Genomic DNA, 13,246 nt, shown 5'->3' on the forward strand with positions numbered 1-13,246 from the left:
GCCACTGCCTCGCGCCGGGCACCCCCGCGCGAGCGTGGCGAGTGGTTCGGCCCGGTTCCCGGCTCATTGTGTTCGCCTCACGCCGGCCCAAGATGGCGGCGGCGCTGGAGGCCCCCGTCCTGTGACCACAAAGAGGGAGCCGGGGGCTGGTCGGGAGCGCGGCGGCGGCGGCGGCCGAGGCCCACGCCGGGCCCCCTCCCCTCAGCCTCCCGCCCACCTGTACTCTCCCGCCCCGCCCCCGCCGGCGGCGACCCGCCCCTCCCCCAACCGCCCGACTAGCATGGTGCGGCGGCCGCGCGCGCCGACATGGGGGAGAAGCTGGAGCTGAGGCTCAAGTCGCCCGTGGGGGCCGAGCCCGCCGTCTACCCGTGGCCGCTGCCGGTCTACGTGAGTACCGCTCTCTCCTCCCCTTCCTCCGCCCCTCCCCCCCGGACCCCCGCCCTCCGCGGATCGCGTTGGGGGCCCACTGAGCAACGGCACGACTCGATTTCAGAAACCCTCTTGGGGACCCCCCTTCCTGCCTGCCGAGGGTCTCCACGGCCAGACCCCGCGCCTCCAAGAGACTCCCGAGCCCCGGTTGCCGTTGCCTGTGCGGGGCTAAGACCCCGGTACCCCGGGCTCGGGCGGCCGGCGAACTTGCCTTCCCGTGTTTCGTGTTCTGACATTCAGGGTTTCTTTCTTTCGTTCGTGTTTTTGTTTTTTTAGTAGTTTATTCTTTGAACTGTCAGTTGGCTCAGCTTTATTTTTATTTTTGAGGGCATCTTTTCCTTCTCCCTCCCCCTAGTTTTTTTAATTTTTTATTTATTTTTTTACTTTTTTAGGCAGTTTGCCCCCCTTATCTTGAGTGGCAGGACTAGCCGGACCAGAATGAGGCATTCTGTCCAGTAATCTTAAGTGGGTGGGCTGGCCAGCCCATTGGAAACGAGGCATTCTATCTCCCCAATCGTGAGTGGGTGGGCTAGCCGGACCCTTGGAAATGAGGCAGTCTGTCCAGTAATCTTGAGTGGGTGAGCCGGCCGGACCCTTGAAAACGAAGCTTTCTGTCCCCAATCTCAAGTGCCCTTGGAAAATGACAGGCCGAGCGGAAATTTACAGAGTTGTCCCCTGGGTGATTCTAGAAATGCAGGGCGCGGAGTGGGCGTCTCGGCCTCTTGCCCTTGAGTGCAGCGTGATGTGTGTCGGTGTCCCTACGTCCACGCTCCGGCCGGACAGTGTGCCGTTGGGAGGGAAAGCGCAGCAGGCGCCATCGGCGGGCGCCTTTGGGGCGCCCTTTCGCGCGCAAGTCTTGGGGGGCGAAAGGGGGAGGCGGGGGCGGGGCCTCCAGGGGACACAGCGGGGAAGCCCGCGCGCCCCGCCCCTGGAACGCCCTCAGTGTGTGTCAGTTTTTGGAAACGTCGTGCCCGTGGCGGGTTGGGACCCAGGGACTGCCCTGGAGCTGGTGTCCTCAGAAGGGTTTCATGGTTTCCAGGCTGCCTTGCGCATGGGCGCTTTGGAGTTTTGCTCATCCCGCACGGGAGACGAGGTCTAGCCCGACTCTGGCTTTTCCGGTTGGGCAACTCCCGTGTGCATGGTGTGGGCGACCTGAGCAGTGGGCCAGGCTGGAGATGTCCAAAGCGACAGGAAACAGAGTGGGAGAACCTTCAGAACTCCAACTGTTACACCAGTCCCTGTGGCTGCCCAGTGCATTATTTAAAATTTAATTATTTATCTTTAGTGGCATGTAGTATAATTCACTTTTTTTTTAAGGGTACAGTTATAGGGGTTTTTGACGGACTCATGGCAGTAAGGCTGCAGAACAATCGTCATTACTCAGTGTCCCTTCTGCTGCCCTTTGCTGCCAACTGTCCTCACCTCTGGCAATCACTGACCTCCAATCTGTCCCTACAGTTTTGCCTTTTCCAGAAAGTTAGGTTAATGGACTCAACAGTCTAGAGCCTTTGGATTCTGGCTGCTTCTGCTCAGCAAAACATACCTGAGACTCATCCATGTTGTAGTGGGTATAAAAAGTAACTCCTTGTTCTTGCTGTGTATCCCAGTTTTCCATTGATCCATTAGGCTGCTGGTGGCAGGACACTTGGGATATTTCCAGTTTGGGGGGATTACAAATAAAGCTGCTCTGAACATCCTCGGACAGGTTTTTATGTGAACTTGAGTTTCATTTGGGAAATGCTTAGGGGGGGCCTGTGCTGAGTATATAATTAACAACATATGTGCACCTTACAAAGTGGTATTTTTGAGCATGGGAAGAGTTAAAACCACTGTGACCCAGCTTCCAGGCATTTTTATACTAAGGTGAAAATTTACTCAGAGACACTCATGTTGTTTCTGTCACCTGCTTTTATTCCCGTAGAGCAAGGCCACAGGTATTTGTAACCCTAAGGCCTCCTGGGTTGGAACCTGGCTTTCTAGTGGTGGTTAGTTCTGAACTACAGAGCATCTTTCCCTTGCCGACCCTGGCCTCACTTGGCAGGGGATGGCGGTGTGCTGCCCACCTGGCCTGGTGTGCTGCCTGATGTCAGCAGGTCCCTTTATGGTGTGGCTGTCCCACTGCCAGGCCAGCCCAGTGAAATTCTCAGCTAGCTGCCAGGGCTTGCAACAACCTTACTTTGCAGTGACGTCTCTCAATCTTTCATTTCCCCACTGAGGAATTTTGCTTTTCAAATGAGGGGGCAGTACTTACAGAGTTCATATTTTATGATGACTCGATGATAAATACATGAAGAAAATGGGCTACTTCAGAAACTTCAACTCGTGAAAGGTCAGATTACTCATGTGACCACACATTTGAAATGACTGAGCTTACTTGTTCACTGATTCATTCCTTCTTAGCACCTCCTGAAAATTTGTAGCATTCCCAGGGGCTACAGAGGACAGTAGACAATGTTCTTATTTTCAAGAAACTTACATATGAAGGAAGGTGGGTGACGCATAAACACAAAAGTTAGCAGAGTTATAGTGCCCATGTATATAGGGTCAGCTGAGGTTCCATCGGGAGGAGTTGCCACTCTTGCCCTGGAGGAGGTGTGGGTGGCTTCTCTGAAGAGGGGCATCAGTAGGAGGAAATGCAAACAGCCACAAAAGCCACACTCAGAAGTGTCCAGCCTCAGAAACCGGCTTTTGTGCAATTGGCAAACATGAAGGGGAGGCTGGGCACATTCTGTTCCTTCAGTGACTGAGTTTCTGATACCCACTTGCAGTTCACAGTGGCATCATTTCTAAAGCAGGATGGCCTTTCTTTGGTTCGGGAAACTAGGTCTCAACTCAGAAGGGAGTAAATGGCATCTTGGGTTGCTGATGGCAGAGCAAGAATCTTAGAGAGGAAGACATGCAGGGGTCCTTTACCTGGGTGACTTCGCAAGGCTGTAGGTGGGGGAACAGCCTCAGGGTGACTATCTCCACCCTCAGCTTCCTACCCAGAGCCCACAGCTTTCTGATGAGTGCCCTCTGAGCAGTCATGCCCTTAATGCTGGCAGTGAGTAATAGCTGAGTGGGCAGGCCAAGTGAGCCAGCCATCCTGTGACTCAGAAGATATTTTCTGATCTGACCTCTGCCTGTGTGAGTGCTGCCTAATCTGAATTCAGGTAGAAGGCAGTTTAACCCTTCCATGGCTTCATGTGGATGAAGTAGCTGATTTAAAAAGGGAAGGGATGATCAAAAAAAGTCTAGTGTTCTATATGTAGCTGTTAGTTCTCATACTCTGGTCTCTAAAATCCACATGTCTACTGCAAACTCTGGTCCTGATGGGTGGGAGTTGGAGGGAGTTGGAGGGGCCCCGGAAACTTTGGACATTCAGTAGAGAGGAGGAGGCAGCTACAGGGCACCCACCCACCCAGTCTCCCTCTGGGAACTCCATCCTTTTCTTTTTAAAAAAATATTTTTATTGATTTTTTGAGAGGGAGAGGATGAGAGAAACTGATTTGAGAGTGAAACATCGATTGGCTGCCTCCTACACGCCCCTTACCAGGGATCAAGCCCTGACCAGGACACATGCCCTCACCAGGAATTGAACCAGCGACCTCTTGGTGCATGGGTTGATGCTCAACCACTGAGCACACCGGCTAGGCTGTCCTTTTTTTTCTTAATTAAACTTTTTGTTTTGAGATAATCATGGATTCTTGTGCAGCCATAAGAAATAACACACAGACATCCCATGTTCTCTTTACCCAGTTTCCCTCAATAATGATGTCTTACAAAACTAGAGAATAATATGTAATTATATTCATCTAATTCCAGAAACCCTGTCTCTATCAACAGCCACTCCCACCTGCCTCCCCAGCCCCCAGCAACCTCTAACCCCATTCCCATCTCTGGACTTGCCTATTCTGGACATTTCACATAAATGGAATATGGCTTCTCTCAATGAGCATCATGTTCCAGTTTTATCCACGTAGCGAGTGTTGGTGCTTCACTCCTTTTCATGGCTGAGTAATATCCCCTTCAAAGACAGGCCAAGTTGTGGGTTTTTGAGGCCCTGGTGAGGCATTCATTTGGCCCTCATCCTGGGGGTGGGGATGACTCCAAATAAACTGGTGTGCTAATAGTGACCACTTGCTGGAGATAGAAATATTTGGAATTTTGGGGGGCACAATATAGCTTGGCTTTTCAGATCCTGGAGTCTGTGCCCACCACTTGGTGGCAGGGCCTGGACCAGTTCTCCTGGTCAGAGAGGCCTCATCAGTCCTTGTGCTGTCTCTCTTCCCCTCATATACTTGGCTTCAGGCTGGAGTGGTCTGTGGTGATAAAACATTTTCTCTGATGAGGGCAAGAAAATTCTGGGGATGAAATTTTGCTCATTGTGTCCCACGGTCCCACCGGTGTCATTTCATGACAACCACTCTGTGAAAACCTCCATTATCTGGCTGCTGGGCACTTGGAGAGGAGCTTCTTTAGAGGCTGGGCACCTTGGACTGTTACTGATGGGCTAGTTTTTATTAAAGCAACTGAAGGTTTTTTTGTGTTTTTTTTAACTGTTTCATAAATGTGTATGTTTTGTATACAAACGTGAAGAACAGAAAAGGGAAGCCCATTTTAAGTTTTCAGAGTTATAGAAGACTTTAAGGAATACACTAATCTTGGAATTTAGATGATAGCTAGATGAAGGGGTGATAAATAGGTATTTTTGGAGTAACTGAAGTTTTCTTATTAAACCACTTTTGGTCTAAGCTCTGTCCCCTGGGGCTATAGGTGGCACTTCTCCTCCTGTGGAGATCTAACTCCCTTTTCTATACCTTTCCTGACCTGAGAAAAATCCTGCCCAGAGCACAGGGCATTCCATGCCTGGTCTCAGCTCTGCAAGGACCCAGGCCCTCCATGGACCTCATGTTCAGGGTCAAACCTAAAAATGCTCCCACCAATTACAGAGGTGGAATGAGGTACATGAGGTGACCCCTGGTGGGACTAGCACATTTGCCATATGTGCGATTTCAGCATTTCTTGTAGCCACATTAAAAATGTCAAAAGAAGCAGGTGAGAGAAGTTTTCATAATATATTTTATTTAACTATGACCAAAATCCTATCATTTCAACATGTAATTAAAAAGTTAAGAACAACTTTTTTTGGTATGTATTCTAAGTCTTTGAAATTAGTGTGTTTTGCACTTTGAGCACAGCATGGCCAAGACCAGCCCATTTCAAGTGCCTCATAACCCTGGGTCACCTGTGACTGCCATGGGGATGGCATGCCTCTAGATCTCTCTTCCTCATGTGGGCTTCTTCCTCCTGACCACAGAGCTTAGCATGCAGGACTGTGAGACTGTGTTTGCACAGTGGGTGCCACTACCTGAATGAGGTCCAGCGGCCTAGCTGCTCACTTGCTCAACAGGGTGGGCGTTCATGAAAATTAGTGGTGCTGGGATGGTGTTGGGTGAAGCTTCCTTGTCCCATGGATTTAGGGGATGTGGGGACTGCAGGGCTGGTGGGCAGGGTGTGTATAGATGTAGCTCTGTTCTCCAGCCAGCCTTGTTTGTCACCTGGCTTGTATAGGTCAGAGTTGGCATTGGGCATCGGTTGCTGAGGCAGTGTGGCTCAGCAGGAGATGAGCCCTCCATCCTGGTAAGTCACTGCTGGCCGTTCTCTCAGCTCTGTCTTTTGTCTGAGCAGAAGACATTCCCTGACAGTGGGAGGAAGTGCAGGTCATGGCTGGACCAGCCCAGTGACAGTGCTGACTCAGCACCTTCCTCCCCCCAAAGAGCAGCATCAGCTACCCCTTTTTATCCCCTTTTGCAACATGACACTGTGTTGGGGGCCATGTAAGCATAGTTTTTAAAACTAGTGAGCTCAAAAGCAGTGATTGGGTGAACTGAACTTTTTCTGCAGCTTTGGAGAATGCATTCACAGCGATTGAGATCTCTTACCTCACTGTCCCTTCTCTCCTTGTGCTGCCTCCTGTCCCAGATGGTAGACCCAGGGCCCTGGTATTCATTGCTCTGTGAGCGTGAGCACTGTAAGCCTGGGGATCATCTCCACGGGGCAGATCTCTCCCTGGGTGGGTATGTGAGAGCAGAGGTCTGGCAGCAGGACTGGGACAGACAGGAGGGCTTTCCAAACAAATGCATCCCCACAGGGTCCAGTGTACATATGGGAGAACTATGTGCAGGGGCTGTATGACCTGTCTGAGATCCATTTCTAGAAGCAGCACTATTGGATTCAAACTCCAGTCCTACCTGCAAACCTCTCTGCAGAAGGGTCTCGATTGGTTAACGCTCTGCAGTTGTTGCCTTGAACTTGCTAACCATTTTTGAATGAGGCACCTGCATTTTCCTCTTGACTTGCCCCCCGCAAATCTGGCCACCCTTGGCCCATCTGACCCACCATCTTTGCCCTGGGCACCATGGCAGCCTGGGTTTTGATCCCAAAGACCTGACCTCTAACTGCCCATCCTACATCCCATCAGTACCTGCTCTCTGCCTGTTCCTCCTCTGCTACGGCCATTTGCCAGTTGTTTTTTGCTCTTAATTTGTTGGGCCATGTGGCCTCTGTTTTTGGGGTCCTCCTTATTTTGAACTAGTTAGAGTGCTATCTATCATGATCAATTCTTGAATTGACCATATAAAGAATAAACTATAAACTTACTACTTTTGCTTCCCCCTGAGCAGCAGAGGGCCTCAGGCCCAATTAATGCACTTAGCCTAATCTGTGAGCCTGCTGCCCAACGCAGAGGGTACCTGCACACCCGGAAGTGGGGAGTGGAGTGATGAAGAAAAGGGCCAGTGTGAGACAGACCCCTGCAGGGCTTGGCGTGTACACCCCCCCCCCCCCACCTCATCCCATCTCACTCCTCCAGCCAGATCTCTGCTCAGCAAAACCCTGCCATTAAAACACCCAGAGAGTCCCGCTGGCATGGCTCAGTGGTTGAGCATCAACCTAGGATCCAGGAGATCACGGTTCTATTCCCAGTCAGGGCATGTGCTCGGGTTGAGGGCTTGATCCCCAGTAGGGGGTGTGCAGGAGGCAACCAATCAATGACTTTCATCAGTGATGTTTTTTTTTGTTGTTTTTTTTTAATATATCTTTATTGATTTCAGAGAGAGGAAAGGAGAGGGAGAGAGAGAGATAGAAACATCAATGATGAGAGAGTCATTGATCGGCTGCAGCCCACAACCCGGGCATGTGCCCTGACCGGGAATCGAACCCTGATCTTCTGGATCCTAGGTCGATGCTTAACCGCTGAGCCACGCCCGGCCAGGCCATCAGTGATGTTTCTATCTCTCTCTCTCCCTCTCCCTTCCTCTCTCTGAAATCAATAAAGACATATTTAAAAAACACCTAGAGATGCCAAGGTTGTAGGTTTGATTCCGGTCGGGGCACATAGAAGAATCAGCCAATGAATGCATAAATAAGTGCAACAACAAATCACTCTTTCTCTCTCTCCCTTCCTCTCTCTCTCTCAAATCAATAAATTAAAAAACAAAACAAAAAACAGCCAGAGACCTCTCCTGCATGTGCTTTCAGCCCTCTAACATCTCGTCTGTCCCCTTTGTTCTCCATGTTTTAAAATTTTCTTCACACATCATATTCTTCATGTCTGTCCATAGCATTGGTCTACCTTGATGCTTGCCCCAGCTGGTCCCATTGTGTCCACGTAGCACCCATGAGTTGGCCTCCTATGCAGCGGCTGCTCATGGGCCAGCCAGCAATGGCCTATCCTGAGTCCAAGTACGTGATCTTCACCAGGAACCACTTTGTTTAACTTGCTTTGGCTTCAGGGACCATGTGTGATGGAAGCGACCTGGCACCCCTACCCCAGGCCACCAGTGTCGTGTGGAGCCACCGGAAAAGAAGGCAGCACCCTGAGAGAGCAGGAAGTGGGTGCCCTCACTGCAGGACACTGTGCTTTCACCCCTCCTTTAACATCTCTCCTGCTAGGGTAGTCCGCCTGATTGTCTTGGGGGTATTTTCAATCAGTTATCTTCACTTCCCTAGGGAGAGAAAGGAGAACGCTTTTCCCACCTTCCAGTATAAGCTTTTCCTCCATCAAAGGGGGTTCCCTAGGAACTTATTAGGAATGTGATTTCTGGACCTCCAGGCCTATTAAATCTGACACTTGGGGGGGGGGGGGCACAGGCATCTCACTCACGAGTCCTGCACAGTATTTAAAAATTTAATGTTGAGAGTATTACAGATGTGCCCCATTTTTCCTCCTTTGCCCCCTTCCACCCATCTCCTACCCCATCCCAGGCCTTCACCTGTCTATTGTCTGTGTCCATACGTTATGCCTAATTTGTACTTCTAAATGCCTTCACCTTTTTCACCCATCTTCCCAACCCGCCTCCCATCTGGCAGCCGTCAAAATGTTATTTGTATCCATGAGTCTGTTTCTGTTCTGCTTGTTGGTTTATTTTGATTTTTAGATTTAGTTGTTGATAGATATGTATTTATTGCTATTTCAGTGTTCATATTCTGGATCTTTTTTTTCCTTCTTCTTAGAGAAGACCCTTTAACGTTTCATGTAACGCTAGTTTGGTGGTGATGAACTTTAGCTTTTCCTTATCTGGGAAGCTCTTTATCTGACCTTCAATTCTAAATGATAGCTTTGCTGGGTAGAGTAATCTTGGTTGTAGGTCCTTGCTTTTCATCACTTTGAATATTTCTTGCCACTCCCTTCTGGCCTGCAAAAGTTTCTGTTGAGAAATCAACTGACAGTCATATGGGTGCTCCCTTGGAGGTAACTAACTGCTTCTCTCTTGCTGCTTTTAAGATTTTCTCTTTGTCTTTAACCTTTGGCGTTTTAATTATGATATATCTTGGTATGGGCCTTTTTGGGTTCATCTTGTTTGGGACTCTCTGTGCTTCCTAGACTTGTATGTCTGTTTCTTTCCCCAGGTAGGGGAAGTTTTCTGTCATTATTTTTTCAAATAGGTTTTCAATTTCTTGCTCCCTCTTTTCTCCTTATGCCACTCCCATGATGCAAATGTTGGTACACTTGAAGTTGTACCAGAAACTCCTTACACTATCTTCATTTTTTTGGATTCTTTTTTCTGTTCTGATTGGGTATTATTTGCTTCCTTATATTCCAAATTCTTGATTTGATTCTCGGCATCCTCTACTGTTGATCCCCTGTAAGTTATTATTTTTAAATCCTTACCCGAGGATATTTTTTCCATTACTTTTCAGAAAGAGTGGAAGGGGGAGAGAGAGAGAGAAACAACAATGTGAGAGAGACACATCAATTGATTGTTTCCTTCATGCGCCCCAACTGGGGCCAGGAATTGAGCCTGCAACTGAGGTATGTGCCCTTGGCCGGAATTGAACCTGGGACCCTTCAGTCCGCAGGCTGATGCTCTAACCACTGAGCAAAACCATCTAGGGCTTTAAATTATTCTTTATTTCACTTAGTGTATCCTTTATATCTGACTGGTCTTTTTTTATATTGTTGAAATTCTCACTGAGTTTCTTGAAGTTATCATTAAGTTTCTTGAGCATCCTTGTAACCATTGTTTTGAACTCTGTATCTGCTAGTCCTTTTGCTTCCATTTTATTTAGTTCTTTTTCTGGAGCTTTCTCGTTTTTTCACTTGTGACGTGTTTCTTTGTCTCCACATTTTGGCTGCTTCCCTGTGTTTGTTTCTATGTATTAGATAGATCTGCTATGTCTCCAGGACTTGGTAGAGTTGCCTTGTGTAGTAGGTGTCCTGTAGGGCCCAGTGGCTCAGCCTTCCCAGTCACCTGAGCTGAGCATTCCAGGTGCACCCCTGTATGAGCTGCGTGCACTGTCCTATTGTAGTTGAGCCTTGATTGATGTCGGCGTTACTGGGAGGGATTGACCCCAGGCCAATCTGTTGTGACGATAGGCTGTGACTACCGTGGATGAGCTGCTGTGCTGGAGCCAACCCTGTAGAGGAGGACTTGCGTCAGTCGGGCTTTGGTGCTCACCGAGTTTGCCCTTTGAGTGTGTCACTCGTGGAGGTGGTAGGGTTGTAATCTGGCATGGCAAAGATGACCACCAGGTGCACTGACTCTGGGGCCTTCTAAGAGGTGCAAAGTCAGCCTCTGCCTGTGCCCTGCCCGGGGCCATACAGCATGAGCTACAAAGCAATCTAGAGATGGCTGCTACTTGTGTTGATCTTGGAGGTGCCCAGGAGAGACCAAGCTGTAAACCATGGCAGGCTGCCACTAGGCCAGCCGTGGGGCCACTTATTAAGAGAGATGGGCACACTAATGCTAGCTGCTTCTTGTTTGAGAAATTTTAGGAAAGTCCGAAGCATGAGGCAAGAGAGGCCAGTTGTATGGAAATAGCTTGGATGAGCCTGCAAGTAGAGAGGGGCGGGGTCTCAGGGAATCACCAGTGTGTGGCAAAAAGTGTGAGCCAGGTTGATGGAGATTCAGATATGGAGCCTGCCTCTCAGCTCTCTGGCAGAGAGGGCTCAGCAAAGGAACACTGACCTCTGCCAGCACTTCTGTCTGGGAGAAAGCTGCCCTTCCATCTCTCGCCCTGATTATAGACAAGTTAGCTCTTCCCTAAATGTTTTAATTTTGTTTCAAGCTGCCGCCCCAGTGCTGGAGCTCAGAGGGAGTGAGTCCACGCACGGGCCCTTTAAGGGGAATTGCCTGGGACTCCAGCAGCCTCTGTGTAACTCAGCCACAATCCCTGATGGTTTTTACAGCCAGAAGTTGTGGGGACTTCTCTTTCTGGTACTGGAACCCTGGGCTGGGGCGCCTGGTGTGGGGCTGTGACCCATCACTCCCCAGGGAAACCCCCACAGCCAAGATATCCCTCCCAATTTTAAATCGCCACATGTGGGTGTGGGACCAGTTGGTTTTGAGATTCCACCCCTCATCTCTGCCTCTCCTACCAGTATCAAAGTGCTTCTTCTTTAATTCCCTAGTTGTAGGACTTCTGTTCAGCTAGATTTCAGGTTTCTGAATGATGGTTGTTCTGTATTTTAGTTGTAATTTTGATGTGGTTGTGGGAGGGGTCTAGTACTGTGTTTACTTCTGCACAAGATTTTGATGCTGGTCACCATGTGAGGACCCTGGGTTCCTACTCTCTATCTGTAAGTGATCCTGCAGAACCTGGGGCACTTCCCGAGTATCATTTTCCTGTTGCCAATGGGAATGAGGAGAGTGAACTTGGCAATGGGTCCAATGCAGCAGTGTGTCTATAGTGCCCACTGTGGGCCCCTAGTGTACACGCCCCTTTGTTGATCTCTTGTTTCTGCCTCTTGTCTTGTATACTCTGGGCACACAGACTCCAGAAGTCATGTGGACTTGGGATGAACGGGATATAAATGCTTAGAATGGTGGGCTCATGCCCTTGCAGGGGGATCTGAGAGACCCTCCTATTCAAACTTCTCAGAGGGAGTTGAGGGGACAAGCTGGTGGCAGAGCTGGAGCCATATCCCCACCTGTGAGTTCTTGTCGTGGGTGCTGTTCTCAAATTTGTCCTCCTGGTTAAGGAGGACGTCGGCACCTGCTGAAAGTGACAGCTGGGTTCCCCACACCCACCCGCCCTCCCTCTGTGAATGGCCCCCTCCACATAATCCCTGAGCACATGAGCGTAAGTGCCTGGAAGAATAAGATACAGGCCTGCCGCCTGAGTTGGGGAGGTGAGTGGCACCATAAGGGACAGTTTGGTGTTATCTCAGGGCGTGATGACTGCCTCCTATGCAGTATGCAGTTTAAGATGGAACAGTTGCACTTACTGTGGACCTTTTCATGTGATCCTCAAAGTGGGGGACCTAGTGAACCCCGGGTACCCACCACTCAGCTTTCCCAGCTGCCAGCATTTCACTAGACAGATTTTTATTGGAAGGACCTCTCTCAGCTGCTTCTTTTGGGTGCTTTGGTACAAGTAGTGAGAAGAGTGTGGGGTCAGTCTCTAATGCAGCAAATAGGACTTCTTGTCGTGGGCCACGCTGGGCTGGGAACACGGGCAGTGAAGGAGGCAACGTGGGGGTGTCCCTGTGTAATGAGGAGAGGACTGGGCTGTCAATGAAATGCAGGAGGGAATATGAGGAGGTGTCCTTGCATAATGAGACAACGGCTGGGCCATCAATCAGGGTCAAGGGTTCCTGTGATGGAAAAGGGAGTGTGAGGGGGTGTTCCTACATAACAAGATGAGGACTGGACTATCAATGCAGGGTTCCTTGGGACTGTTCCCAGTCTGACCTTTCCTGGTTGGGGCCTGACATCCCTCTACCCCGAAGGTCTGTGGAGAAGTAACTAGAGGCCATGGCCAGGACGTCATGAGAACTTCTGAATCATTGATAGTGACCAGGGCTTCCAAAGTTACACTTCTCAGGACTGTGGGTAGAAACTGGCCTGGCCCTAAGGATCACTCTGACACCTTAGAGGGCGCAGTAGTCAGCTTCTTTCTCGCTTTATTTTGGTTTTAAAGCTGAGAAAGCACATGTTCATCCCATCACAGAAGAGACCAAATTCCAGGCCCCTGTGCCTTTGCAGGCCTGTGTGCATATTTGGGCCAATACAGTTAATGCAGTGAAGGCCGTGGCCTGGTAATAACTGCCAACTGCATTGCACTCTTGGCGATTGTGAATCATGCTGCTGTGAACATTCATGTAAGACTTTCTGTGTAGACATATATTCTTATCCTGTCTCTGCCTTGTTTAAGTGATACCAGTTTAAGTAGTAGTTGTTGCTTGATTCTTAGTAAATGGGAGGACATTATTCTGAGCACTAGACGGATGGTTTTTCCTGTGCCTTAAAAAATAAGGCATTACACAAAAGGCCACGTAGTATGTGATCCCATTTATGTGAAATGTCCAGAACAGGCAAATCCATGGAGGCAG

At 49.4% G+C, this 13,246-nt stretch overlaps 1 protein-coding gene across 2 annotated transcripts in view; it reads left to right on the forward strand.

The window, feature by feature from the left end:
• The first annotated feature begins 226 nt into the window (after positions 1–226).
• Positions 227–13,246, forward strand: part of DOT1L (DOT1 like histone lysine methyltransferase) — a 60,998-nt gene continuing 47,978 nt past the window's right edge. The window contains exon 1 of one of the 2 annotated variants that reach the window (XM_087816612.1): positions 227–387. In XM_087816612.1, the coding sequence (XP_087672738.1) occupies positions 307–387 (81 nt within the window). In that variant the 5' untranslated portion in view covers positions 227–306. The remainder of the gene's footprint in view (positions 388–13,246) is intronic. The other variant, XM_087816613.1, reaches the window with a different exon arrangement.

The sequence above is a fragment of the Miniopterus natalensis genome, chromosome 4 (genome assembly GCF_054644295.1).
Source record: "Miniopterus natalensis isolate mMinNat1 chromosome 4, mMinNat1.hap1, whole genome shotgun sequence".
NCBI classification, from domain to species: Eukaryota; Metazoa; Chordata; class Mammalia; order Chiroptera; family Miniopteridae; genus Miniopterus; species Miniopterus natalensis.